A 13,972-nucleotide genomic window follows, 5' to 3' on the forward strand; every position below is an offset into this window, starting at 1 on the left:
ACAGCATAACTCACCTTTGACTTGTGCCCTTTGAGAGTATGTAGCTCTTTGCCGGTGGCCAGAGTGCGGACATAAAGCGCATTATCCTCACACAAAGCCAGAAGAAATACCTGAAAAGAGGGTAAAATGGGGTTGTATAGAATAAGGAGCAGATATACATTTACTTATCTATGTAATCAATATCTTAAAGTTTCCTATTTAACTTTAACATCTCATTTAATTAATTTAAAAACATAAATAAGTTATAAATATTTCTTTCATTGCAAATATTAACGAATTTAAAATTCCTGATAGGAAAGAAATTTTTTCGCCATTCAGAATGATTAATTATTAATTTTCGCCACAATTGCGGATCGAATTCTGGGACATTAAGGGCCGTTGGCGAGGTAATCGAAAATTAATAAATTGCATTTCCCCAGGTCAGAGACAGGGAGGCTGAAACATTTCCATTTAAGGGAAGCTCTTTCCCAAGGGAAGAGAAGGCGGGGTTTGGCTGGGTCACTGCCGTGCCACGAAGCCATCAGGATGCAGGCCAAAGAGCAAGAAAGTTGATTTCCTTTTTGCCATTTTCCTTGGCTAAGAACCCTGCCCAAGGGGCTCCTGCCCCACAAACTGAAGTGTTCGTATATGTATATACATATATATACTCTATATACCCAGCGAATATATATGTACCCATGGCTGTGTGAAATTACATTTCAATTTTGGGTAAGGGAAAAGTCCCGCCCAACCGGATATGTCCTTGTTATCGCGAAACAATTTTTCCGCCTGCTTATAGGCAATTTTCCCTCAATTTTCGCCAGCACTTTTGTTTAATGTGTGAAATTGTATTTTCGTTGGCTGGCAGAGGACATCACCGTGTTTTTCGATCTCAAGGAGCCCACCCAAAGTCCAATGGTAATTGAATCGTTCTCCTGGTCTATCTTTTTCTTTGTCTCTGGCTTTTCAGTTTTCTTCAACTGGCTGAAACTCGAGAAAGCTGAGGCACTTGGAAAAATGTTAGTTTTTCATTTTTGAATTTAAAATTCTTAGGCTTTAGTGTTTTTATATTTTAGTGGCAATATTTACTTTGGAAAATAAGCTTTTATCTGAAGAAAACTATGCAACTTTATTGTAAGATTACATGTAAAGTTGTTTACTAAGATAGTTAGTATTAGCCTTATGATTAAGTTGCAAGTTACATGCAAGTTTTTTCTATTGCTTTTTCTAAGTGCACAAACTGCTGACTGCTGTTTTGTGTTATCCAAGGAGATTCCCTTGAGCCAGGAGCTGCAGGGCCGACGCACCTTGAATTACAGTGGCTTTTTCCTGTTGTCTGTCTATTGTGGATTTGCTGAAGCGAACCAGATAGATGAGGAGAAGCTTAAGGAGCGAGAGGCAAGTGGAAGCACGCATCAATTGCCAGTCGTTGAGAATGGGAGGATGGGTGAGACAAGATGAGATGAGGGGACCAAGCACAGTTGCCATTGACAAAGCACATCAATGTCGGGGGGGAGTCGCAAGAGTCGCAGGAGTTCCCTGACGGTATCTTGATATTATTTTGCGTGCCAAATTGCTGCTAAGTATGCAATACTTATTGATAGAGGCAGGCACGAACCCACACATACACACGTTCACACACATATCTGGCTTTTTGTCAAGCTGATTGACAACAAAGGATTTGGCGCGTAATGCGTCTCCAAGCCGGGAATCACTTATTAGAATTTCCCCCAAATGGGAAGGAAAAACCACCCGTAGTTGCCAAGTCACCATGCTTTATCTGTCATATCTCAGCGAATCTATTCGCTCTCGTCCATCTATTGTGTGTTTCGCTTTAAACTTTCCTTTTCTTATTCGATGTCGTCTCTAGCGTTTATGTTTCCTTAAATTGCGCTTTTCGTTATTGGGTTACTTGGGGACGCTTCACTCAAGTGGAATATGGCTTAAAGCTTGGCATTCTCCGTGTTCTCTCTGTTGCTTTTTATTATATTTTTCTGTCTCGAACGCAGGAATTTCTTTTAAAGCTTTTCAGCTGAGCATGTTGAGCGGGGAAATCCCCTTAAGGACTCAACTTTTGTCTTTGCAAAAAAGTTTGTTACGTTAAATTTGAAAAGCCACATAATGTACGGCTGGGAGTATGTGGAGAATTCACCAAGGATGCACTTCCTGGTTTTAAGCTTACAAGGATCCTTCTTTGCCATTCATTTTTTTGGGGCATAAAATAGGATACTCACCGAATTCCAGGAAATGTCAATACGCAGGACGGGACTTGGCATTTGCATGGTGTTCAGCAGGGTGAAGTTCTCCAAGTCCCATACACAAATGTTCCTGTCGTGACCTGCCGAGATCAGGACATCACAAGCTCCGGCCACCAGGATTCCACTCACCGGCCCGCGGTGATGGGTTATGCGATGTCTCTGGAAGGAAGATTGGAATATTTGGGTTTGAAAAATGGTAAAAGTGTATGAAAGAGATACAAAATAATACAGATTCTAGCCAAAACCGAATCTTATCATAATAATTAAATGAAAAATTCATTCTTTTTAAGTTTGATTCCCCTACTAAATAAAGCAAATACTTCCAAATCCCCAAAGTCCCTATAAGCGACCTTTGTTCTTTATCTAAATAAAATATTTGTTACCCAAAAGGACAGCAGTTTTATCATCTATGCTCATCGAACGCCATTCGGTTGTAGTTTCAGCTAAACGAAGGGATTTTAAATATTAATCACTGGCAGTGGAAATGGCTGGCTTTGTTACCAACTGACTTTGACTTGGCTTGCGTGTCGCATGTGCTACCCTCAATTTTGCCTTAACTTCCGCTCTCTCTCTTCTGTGCCACCTTTTGTTTGTCACATTTGGTATGCATTAAGTTAATTACCACCTAGCATGCGAGCTTCCCCTTTCCCAGGAACCGACAGCGGAAAATGCCAAAAGTTTGATAAATTACCCGGACTTTACACACCAAAAAAAAAATGGAAAAAAAAAATGAAAATGAAGAAGCGGTGGCGACATGAATGGAAATGCCGACATGTCACGGCGTATACGTAATATTGTAATTAATTCAATAAGTGCGCGTAATTGCAGGTGTGTGTGTGAGTGCGTGTGTGTGTGTGGCACTTCCGGTCGTAAATGAAGAGTATTGCACCCTTGCCTAGAGGCGCGTAGAACAGAATCCTTAAGGGCTTGCAGCAGCCCAGTCAGCGAAATTGACTTTAAAATATGCCCGGGGCCAACCGAGTGGCAATAAATCTAATTTCTATATGTGTGTCAACAGGACGACGACAAGGACGAGAACAAGGACACGGTGTTTTCACCCAACACACACATCCACATACACCCACACTTGATATGCAAACATGGCGCATTGTGGGTAATCACAGTTTAATGTGCGCGTCTCTGAAATATCAACTTAGTATGACTTATGGTGCGGGTAGGAAAAGTGAGGAAAATGGGTGGGGGGCAGGACAGCAGCACCGGCAACCCCCTGCCACGGTTCATTTGCCAGGCCGCGGAATGTGTAAACCCATGTTTAACGAGTAGCACACACATGTCAGCCAGATGGCTGAGACCAAAACCCTTCTCTGCTACCCCACAACCCCAACCCAACCATCCCACACCCACTGCCACAATGACCTTGTGCCTTCTGTTTGATGAAAGGCTGTACCATAGTTAGGCGGAATTTATTTGGCACAGAGAAATTATGCAAATGCATTCGGTCTGTTTGATCTGGTTTGCGGCTAGGTTTTGCAATTAGCTTCGGCAAATGCATTTTTCATTGCCACCATCCTGCCCATCGGAAAATTTTTGGGAAAGCGTTCGATGCATTTCAAATGCGACTCTAAAAATAATTTATAAAAGCAAACAAAAGTGTTTGTTTGATTTTCATTTACATGGGACAAAACTAATCGATTCCAATTACCAGAAATTGAAATAAATGTGTGAAATTGAAATATTTTATTTAAGGCTATAAACTAGTCTTTTTCTGGTGGGAAGATTTTCACTAACTGTTAGTTTATGGAGTATGCTAAATTTATCAAGCAAATTGCTCGAATTGCTGAGAATAAACAAGAGAGGCAGAAATATTTTTGGTCAAGACAATAAGGCTGTCTTTTTGCCTGTCTGAATTCTGGACAAGTCTGTTGTCTTTGTTCTAATTGTTGGAACAGAAATAACGTTGCATTGTTGCCTCTGGGAAAGCTGACATTTAATTAAAGGCTGTCATAAAAATCTCTTATTTCAAATTTAAGTTAAAAGGTGAGAAATTTAAGAATTTATGCTCAACCAAAAATATGACAAACTCTGTAATAATCCTTAAAACATAAACTGTAGTTTACCCATAAGTTTAACCATCGCATAAAACCTTTTCAAATTAGCTTATTACCATGCATAAAAATCCCTTGAAAAGTTATATAGTCTCCATTGTCTGGGTTTTAATTCGCTGAAAATGACCATTACGGCACCCATTAAGTTCCAAATGAAACCCCCAACATATATGGCTGATGGTGGGGGGTGGCCATTCTGTCTGTTTGCTTACCAGTTTGCCGCTGGCCAGGTCCGTGATGGCGATGGTTGCATCCTCGCTGCTGCTTATGATGAGCGTGTTATTGACGCCAGCTGCCACGCCCGTAATGGGAGCCGTGTGGGCGTTGCTAGGATAAACGAAGAAGCGGTGGATGTTTAGATAAATTGCGCCTGCAGAGATTTACAAATTACGCTTAAGGCGACGAATGGGAAAATGGTAGCGATAAAGAGACGAGGCGAAGTCCTTCTACACAGAGATATATATATGAGGACTATAAATCAAGGATATACTCCGGAAATTAAAAAAGCAAAATGCTTCCTAAGTCAGAAAGTAGGTAAGCTGGGCAAGTCCTAAATCTTAAGTTTTGTTATTATCTTGAGAAGGATCTCAGAAGGAAAAGTATTTAAGATGAAGAAAGTTGAAGCTTTTAACATTTTTTCTCTAAACAATAACTCTCTTTTTTTCTCCAGTGTACTTACTTAATGTGTGCCCTACGCTCGCGGAGAGCTACGTGCCACACGAGAACAGTGGCATCCTCGGAGCCGGTCAGCAGTAACTCCGACTCCGACTGGGGAGCCACCAGGAGGCACGTGACTGCCGCAGTGTGTCCTGCAATATAAGAAGGCAGAGGAGATTAGCTCATCTAATGGCAGATAATACCATTACTCTCTACTCACCCTTGAAGATGTGCTCCAGCGAGTTGCTCATGATGTGCCACTGCTGCACTTCGCCGGAACTGGTGGCCAGAATGAGATGTTGCTTTGTCGGAGCCAGCCAAACGGCTCGAATGCAACCCGTTCCGGACACTGTCATTGTGCGAATTTGCGAGGGCAACGGGGCAGGCAGCCAGCCGGTGAGCGGTACTAGAAGCGGTACCGCATAGCCATCACACCAGGCGGTCGCCGAGCGGACTGTCATGCTTAGCAGTGAGTTGTCGTCATCATCATGCTCGCTAATTGGACGCAGCCAGGATATCAGCTGGGATCCCAGTTGCATGGGATCACGGGTAAGAACATCACTCGACTTTCGGATTGTGTAGTAGATCAGCTCGATGTCCCTGTCCAGAATGTAGCAACGCACATGCTCGATCAGGCAGCGCAGGTAGCTGATGGACACGGTTTGGACCTGGAATTTAGATTTAAAATGATTCTAGTTATTATTTCTTAGCTTACAACGAACGTAAGGGTTTGAATATCATCTAAACAAACGTTTTATACATAATCAAGGACTGATAATGAAACTATTTTTGGGCTTACCTCTATGTTAGACAGATATTCTCTAGAGTTTCTGATTAAGTATCATAAAGCAATGAATGTCTTAATGATTACCATTTTATAGTTGACAATACTACTTCAGCCAAAGCATAATTCACATTTAATAATGAAACGTAACCCTTGTGTTTTCATGTCAAGTACTTGGCTTCTAAACCAAAGTGTATTTTCAAAGGCTTGACAGCCTCTGACTTTTGAGAGACAACAAAGCAGAGTTTATTAAATAGGACAAATCACAGGTTTGCTTGAAAAGGAAAAAGGAAACATTTTCTAACCTCTTCTAGGAATTTGTCTGTTTAATTTTCTTTCTACAACTAAGAAAATATTTGGCATTCAAATAGTTTTTAAGTTCATTTGGTTAGAACATACACAAAGACCATTAATTTAAGCAAGTTTAATATTCAGTTTAAAACTCAAGTTTATTAACAACAACTATTTAAGGAGTCTTAAATCGATGAAACGGAAACTGAAACAGTTTTTGATTTGACATTAATTATATGCAAAATGGTTTATATTTTATTTATTTTTAATTCTCATTTTCACTATGAACGGCTGCCATGTTTGCCGTCGGGAATGCAAATATTGGCAGTTAAAAATGTATCAGAAAATTCATTTACCAAAAAAGGATAAAAAAAGTAACAAACAAAATCGTTAATTTGATTGGCTGGAATTCACAGAAAGAAAACCCCTCACACACACACATACACACATGCTCAGGGAGTCACAAAAGTTTAATTGCATACTTTCGAGAGCCAAATAATGAGTTTTCCCCGGACTGAATGAAACAGAATGGAATGAAATTAAATGAGCAGAAGAGCCCGAGGACGGGAATCAGGCTATCGGGGATCAGGAAATAATAGCAAATGGCCAACTGCAGCGAAACAATTAGGCAAGCGAATTAAAAGAGCCAACAGCTGTAAGAGCTTTTGCCTGAATTTTGCTTTTTGGGAACGAAAGCAGCCGGGCTGTGTCCTTCGAATATCCGCTCTAATTTCATTATCACATTATACTTCTGTGAGCCTTTCATTGGGCTCGACTACGGCTGTCTATCCGCCTGTCGTTCTCAATTAAAATTATCAAACTGTTTCGACAGCTTTGGGGATTTGTTGCAATCGAGTTTATTTTCGGCACAGAAAGAAAAATAAGTTTTTCAGTTTCTTTCAAAGAAGTTTAAGGTAACCAAAGGTTGCTAAATATTTATAATATTTCCCTTTAACTTAGCTTCTCTAACTAAGTTCCCACTACCAACAAACCAAGTCCAATTTTTCCATTCAATGATTTCATTCATTGCCTGACTGAGAGAACAATCAACGATATATATCAACCATTTTTCCCCATAGTTTAGTTTATGTTAGAAGCTTTCACTTCGTCAGCTGTCCCTTTGAATGCACAAATTAACTTTGTGCCCATTTGGCTGGTGCTAAATTTTGACATGTAAAAGCGGAAGACTGTCAGTTTGATTGCCAAATTAGCCCGGCAATTAAGAGGAACTCACTGCTGGATACCACTGATTGCGTTTCCAGCTGGGAAATCATGCCACGGGACGTAACTAATTGGTGAGCTTACCGCCGCCAGCAGGAAGTCAAAATTACAGACAGCGATCTGTTTGAAACGGGTGGTGTCATCGGATCGCATCAGGTGATGCCAGCTCTCCTCCACATGACGCATACTATAGCTAACATCAGCGGCAATGGGGTTGTAGAAGGTTGAGGTGTCATCATTATGATGAGTGGACGATGACTTTCGGCCTGCGGAAACAGCTGACATTGCCGATAGGGAATCCTTTTCACGGTCTTTCAGGCTGATCACCGACTTGGTCTCACTGCGATTCGACTCGTTTTCCAGGGTGCTTTCGTCCTCGTCCTGTGGAAAGAACAGATTGGCCAGTTCACAGTGCAGGCTGCGAGTCCTTTGGACGTCCATGTACCGCCGCTTGGCCACCGCCGAGCAATAGTTGTGCCGCCACTGGATGAGTACCTTGCCGGACATAATCTTGTCGTGCAGGAGGAGTAACAGATCTGTAAGATTTTAACAATAAAGATATAGTAAATAGGATATCTAGATGAGTATTATCTTTTATTTCTGGTTTAATCAATAATCCTTATCCATAATTTTCATCCATTACTCACCCATCTCCCGGTGAATCTTCTTGAAGGTGGCAAAGCTGAACTGACCATTTTTTGTCTCAATGAGCGACTCTGGATCATCGGTGGGCATGAGAAGCTCCAGCAGTTCCGTCTCACTCAGTCCATACTCCGAGCAGGTGATGTAGGAGGCCAGATCGCCCACTGCCTGTCGGCCATAATGTCGTTCCAATTGGTCAAACTGCTGCTCCACATACAGGGCAAAGCTCACATCTCCCGGAATGCATTGTGGCGGAATCTTCAGTCGGGTGGCATGGTCACCCAGATTCAAATCGAACTGGTACTCAGCGGACTTGAACCGATCCCGCTGCATCGGAGTGAACTTCAGCTGCTCCACGGGTGTGGTTGAGCTACAGATGATCTGCACATTCCAGGGCAACGAGGTGGGCAGCCATGAAAGAGCTGTAACAATATCGCAGTCCAAGGGATTTAGCAAGTGCAAATCGTCAATGAATAGGAACAGGACATCATTGCCCATGTCCTCAACCCTTCTCAGAAGATTCTGGAACCAGGTATTGATGTACAGCGGATCGAAGGAGGCGTCCTTAGGCAGATAGCCTTCTGGTATGTTAAAGATTATAGAGATCTGCTGGCAAATCACGCGAAGTAACTCTAGATTGTAGGCGGAACGAGGTGTGGCCTTGGCAAAACGGATCACCCGGTGAACGCGAGTGGAGCCAAACCAACTGCCCACCTGTCCGTATAAATGGGTCAGAATGGCGCTCTTGCCACTGCCATCTGCACCGCAAAGAAAGTACGGGGCATGCCGACTGCCATTCCGAAAGTTGGCCATCAGATTCTGGCGAAGCTGTTGGGGCACCCGCGATTCCAACAGAGCGGCACTGTCCGTGTGCTCCCGCAGGATGCGCAAATGCGTGGCGTGCTCGTGAAAGATTTCCTGGAATTGAAAAGGAAGGTTGAAATATATAAGTTGAGTTAGAAATATTTTATTTTATGGCTAAATAATGCCTTAAAATTATGCTCAAGTCTTCCTCTTTTTAAGTTAAAGTTTCTATTTCAAACTAATATTGATTTGTACTCCTCAATTAGACATTTCCCTCAACTTGAGTGTGTGAAATGGAAATTGAATTCCATGCTTAATTACCATGTGATGGCAATCTGCAATTATCAATTATAAACTCACATGCGACACGTATGAAATTAAATCAATATAATTGGCAGTCCATTTTTTCAATGTTCCTACAAACATATATATCAAATTAATGAGTTGATTTCAGGAGTTAAACAGACATATGTAGGAATAATTATTAAATGCGTTAAATATGTTTTAAATTATCCTTCGAATGTGTCGCAGTCAGTTTTTCAACAAGGTCAGTTGTATTTTTTTTTTGGCCAAATGTAATTATTTTTGATTGCAGGCATATGAGTATCATTTGCATAGAAAAATATATATATAATATTACTCGTATTTGAAATGTTTTCAAACTGTATAGCTCGTTTTGGTTTGTCCGTAATTGGATTTGCCAGCCACCTGCCACATGCCCCACCCTGTTAGCCACATCCCTGAGACCAGTGTCATTTCAATCCACCTCCTTTAGCCATTCATCTCGGACCCAGCTTCCTTCCGTTTGTGATGTGACCTCTAAGAGGTCCTTCTCTTACTCACACCTTTCCGGGGATGTCAGTAAATAAAATAAAGTCGCACATGTATTGCCAAGTGTCGCCCGCTTCCGTTCGTAGTTGCCACAGTGCCACAGCTCTACCGACCAAGACCAACAGACCACGTCATCAGCATCAGTATCCCCATCATTCTGAATGCGAGTGAGTGGCATTCACTGTGTTTGCCACGTAACTTTGTTTACCTTTGCCTTTGCCTTTGCCATAACCCTCGCCCACCTGCTGGGCAGGTGTTTGAGTGGTTTGTACTTGGAAAAACAAACTCACTAAATGCTAAAAATATAGTTCTTCCCGAGCTTAATTCCGTGTTCCCCCTTTTATTTTAGTTTATACAAAAAATTAAGAACTTTTGATTGCAAAATAAACACTAATAAAGGGTTGTGCGAAAAGGGGGAGCTATGTAAAAGTAAACTGTAACTGAAAGACATTTTTATGGAAAAAAAGATAAAGATTTTAAGAAAATTATTTAAAATTAAAGACTTTTTCCATATATACTTTTTATATTTAAAATATTTTTTAAGGAGATTTTAAACTTAAAAATTCCAGTGTAAATTTATGATTTTCAACACGAAAAAAACTCCCAATTTTCGGCGAGTGTCATTCACCTTGTCTGGCGATGTCATGTTTGCCACTAACAAGTAGTCATACTGTCCTTGTCAGGATCTCGGGCTCAGACTGACTCTGAGTCGGCGAAGGAGTCTCTTATGCCACTTCCTTCTTCTTTTTTTCATTTTGCTAGCAGTAAGCGGCTTTTGCTTTGCAAATCTCATTTGACAGCATCTGCGTAATGCATTTCTTGGTGACACGACTAACGAATCAATACAGCCAGAAGCTGTCTGATGGCCTTTTGTGTCCTTTACCGCTTGCCACCTCTTAAAGCTACCTCAGTTGCCGCTTAATTAGTTGGCATTTGACTTGCTTTAATTTCATTTCAGTCGAGTGCCACAGCTTCACACAGACACACACACACGCAGATATAAGCATTAGGAAGGGTTGCTCATACGACGTGTTGCACCAGGTGAGGATTATGGTGTAGGTGTACTGCTGTAGGAGTGGGGGCTTCATACTTTGCATATTTCTTGGTTGCGGCAACGAATGCCACAACATTTTGTCAAAGCCTGTAAGGGAGGAGTTGGAGGTGGGTGGCAGATGGGTTTTTGCCTTTGCAACACTTTTATCCGCATCGGTGGGTGAGTAGTGGGGGAAAATACCGAATGGCATGAGATGTTGACCGGGCCTGAATGCAGTTTACGTTGCTGCATCGTTAAGTGCAAACAAGGGACGACCTGGCTGGGCGTGGCTACATTGTGCCCAAGTGTAAGTGTGTTAATATGTCAGAGGCGGTGGCAAAGGAGGAGGGCGACTGAGGAAGCCAAGCCAAGCCGTGAAAAGAAAATTACGAAGGCGAGGCTGGATGAGCTTGCTGCAGTGAGTCGTCAACTGGTAACTGGAAATCGCTGCTAATACACTAAACATATTTTCTAAATGAAAATCTAATTTGGGTTAAGTTGGAAATTATTCAGATAAAAATAATATTAATCGATTTTTGTGTTTTAAAATCGTTTTAAAAATATCAATATTTCCCAATTTTCTTTGAGCGTAAGCTTAATCATTTCATAAACCGCAAACATTCTACTAAATATCTGACACATTGACAATGATATTCGAAATTTCAAAGTCAAAATTATTGAAGTTCAAAAAGCAAACGCTACATAGGCCACCCTGTATAAGTATCATCAACTTAACATAATTATTGTAAATTCTTCAGTGACTATGTTAACTACCCAACAAATTATGAAGAAAAAAACTAAGGCAAACATATTTTTAAACGTTAAAAAAATATATAAAAAATATTATAGGCTTTCTGGCTTAAAATATTTGGCCCTTGTTTTTGCTTAATCTTATTTTCTAGTTTTTTGTGTATAAAAAACCCGTCGACCCTTTTTTGTAATTTCAAACAAGCTTAACCTCTTAAACGATAGTCAAAAAAATCTACTCTTTTTCAAACAAATTGAAAGCTGTTTTTGCTAGCTTTTATAGCCCATTTTTTTAGGCCAGAAATTTGTCGAGTGCAGCACTTGCATTCGCCCGCTAATGGCAGCGACCAGTTCGCATTACGCCTCGTCCTTCGGCTGCGACCGAGCTGAAATGTTAAATGCTTTCAACAAAAGCCAACAAGAGGTGGCATGTAAGGGGGTCGGAAAGGGGGATGGAAGAAGGGATTGCAACAGAAGGCGGAAAGTGGCGGCAAGTGAACTTATGCAATGCAGAGCCATGCAGAAAACCGCAACTGGAACGGAAGGCGATCCGAGTGGAGCTCTAAAAGAGCTGAGAACAGCGGGCGCCAACCTTGAGCTAAACGATTTCCTTAGCCATTTGCCCGTTTTTGGGCCAACTCGATTTCAATTGGTTTTTATTGCCGGAAATCTCTTATAAACTCAATTTCGACAACTGTCATATGCAAAGCATACTATTTCGAGCATCCTTTTGGGCTCACATACACAAGTACAGTGGTGGGCAAAGTAATAGCAGTGATAAAGGAAAATTAAGAGTAAGTTAAGAGTAGTAAGGAGGGCAAGAAAGGAAAGAACTAAAAAACTTAACTAAATATATTTTTATTATTAACTGTTAATTCAATAGGAAAGCCTATTAAAATGCCCACAACTGTATATATGAGAAGGACATGAACACGAGCATTTTCAGTTGGATTTTCCTGAAATTTCCAATTGACAAACAAAAATCTGAACATATGTATTTCAGGTAAAAGCTGGCATAAAGAGAATCTTTAACTAGTTTTTATTTTCAAATATTCCTTTTAGAACTTGTCAAGAGTGGCTTGCATTTTGTTTTTATTTTCGTTTTTAAATCTGAATTATTCTGCAGATGACAACTTTATGGCTGAAACTATTTGCAAACTTCAAATTTCCCATTTATCTAAAGTCTGATAAAAGAATTTGTTTTCAACTTAATGGTTTCTTTTTTATATCTATCTATCTATTAAATATTTCTTTTAGCAAACTTCCTCCTTTGAAGTTTAATTTACCTGCCACATGCCAAACATTTAATTAACACGCAGCCATTAGCCAAGAACACGAGACTTTGTGGCACGGTCAATATGCGTAGCCATAAGCAATGAGGGGGAAACACCAAGAAAAGCCCAACAAAAAGGCATGTAAAAAACATGGTAACGCAGAATCATAAAGGCCATGTTCTTGCCACCATTGTCTGGGCTTAATTCATGGAATTAATTTATGATTTTCAGTTTCAGCCGCTGGCCAACCATCAACAAATAACAATCAGAATTGCTGTTGATTAAATAAGCGGTCAGCGGTTTAGAGAAGTGAGGGAATGTTCCTTGTGGGTGGGGTGATAGGCGTTGAGAAATACATTTAATTTAATTCGCGGCCTAAAGCGTTTTGTTACCTGTCCGCTGTATTAATGTGGACTCACCTGCACAGTCTTTTTCCTCCCCTTGATTACGTCGGGATCATTGGTTATGTGCGCCTCGATTAGCAGGCGCAGCTTGTCGGTGACCTTGTTCTTGAACTTGCTCAGGTAGGATTCGTGGTCCTCGTTGTCCGGGTCGATGGCCTCGCTGGCAGCACTGCCAGGCACACTGAAATTTTGGTAATAACCTTAATTAGCCAGCAATCATAATCAGGAATCTCAGTTTAGGTTAGCAATTACATTGGCGGTGGGTTAAAATAGTCAACTATTGTGACGGAAAGAAAAGTTACGTTTCAGAAAATATGTATACTAATATCATAAGAACCTATTACGATATCAGATTTCCTTTAAAGTTACATTTCATTATTAATTATTTAAAATTACATTTGAAAATAAAGTAGATATGGATAACTATTTATGTAATATTTTCATGTCAGCAGGTTTTTTTGTTTGTTTTAAATTCTTTTTTATAAAAAGCTTATTACTTTTGCTGATAAATACTTTTTAATGCCCTTTTAGTTATTTGTTTTAGCAAAAAAGCGTTTAATTTTTTAATTTACATGCACTTTGCTTGATGCATTTTATCCCTTTTATTCAGAGTTGGCAAAAGTTATCAAAATGAAACTTTTTCAGCTTATGAAAAGTGATTAACTTAAATTCTTTTAGCTAAGAGAGAGTAATATATTTAATCACTGAATGGGGAGCCATTTTAACTATCAACTTTACAGTTTATCTTTTTTGGTTTATTTCATTTTTATTCATTTATTTCATTTATGTATATACAAAACTTACACCAGAGTCGTGTGATTATCCGTGGAGAGGTTCATGGTAAGTTCGTCCTTGATTTTCCTTAACCTTTCATTTGCCTCCACATCCCGCTTGCTGCACTGGGCAGCTCTTTCTCGAAAAACGGCCAGGATTTTCTCGCTAGTAAGAGCTGATGAAAGAAATTATTTATAAATAAGAAAC

At 40.3% G+C, this 13,972-nt stretch overlaps 1 protein-coding gene across 11 annotated transcripts in view; it reads right to left on the reverse strand.

Annotated features, from left to right (window-relative positions):
* Positions 1-13,972, reverse strand: part of LOC108112877 (NACHT domain- and WD repeat-containing protein 1) — a 38,650-nt gene that overhangs the window by 6,370 nt on the left and 18,308 nt on the right. For all 11 annotated transcript variants that reach the window (XR_005993976.1, XR_005993975.1, XM_041819656.1 and 8 more), the window contains 9 exons: positions 13,796-13,940; positions 13,007-13,172; positions 7,904-8,816; positions 7,341-7,792; positions 5,181-5,628; positions 4,983-5,112; positions 4,516-4,630; positions 2,214-2,396; positions 15-110 (listed from right to left, as the gene is read on the reverse strand). Coding sequence is in view for 9 of the 11 variants with exons in the window: in XM_041819656.1 (XP_041675590.1) it covers positions 15-110; positions 2,214-2,396; positions 4,516-4,630; positions 4,983-5,112; positions 5,181-5,628; positions 7,341-7,792; positions 7,904-8,816; positions 13,007-13,172; positions 13,796-13,940 (2,648 nt within the window). In the remaining 2 variants the exon portion in view is untranslated. The remainder of the gene's footprint in view (positions 1-14; positions 111-2,213; positions 2,397-4,515; positions 4,631-4,982; positions 5,113-5,180; positions 5,629-7,340; positions 7,793-7,903; positions 8,817-13,006; positions 13,173-13,795; positions 13,941-13,972) is intronic.

The sequence above is a fragment of the Drosophila eugracilis genome, unplaced genomic scaffold (genome assembly GCF_018153835.1).
Source record: "Drosophila eugracilis isolate 14026-0451.02 unplaced genomic scaffold, ASM1815383v1 contig_90, whole genome shotgun sequence".
NCBI classification, from domain to species: Eukaryota; Metazoa; Arthropoda; class Insecta; order Diptera; family Drosophilidae; genus Drosophila; species Drosophila eugracilis.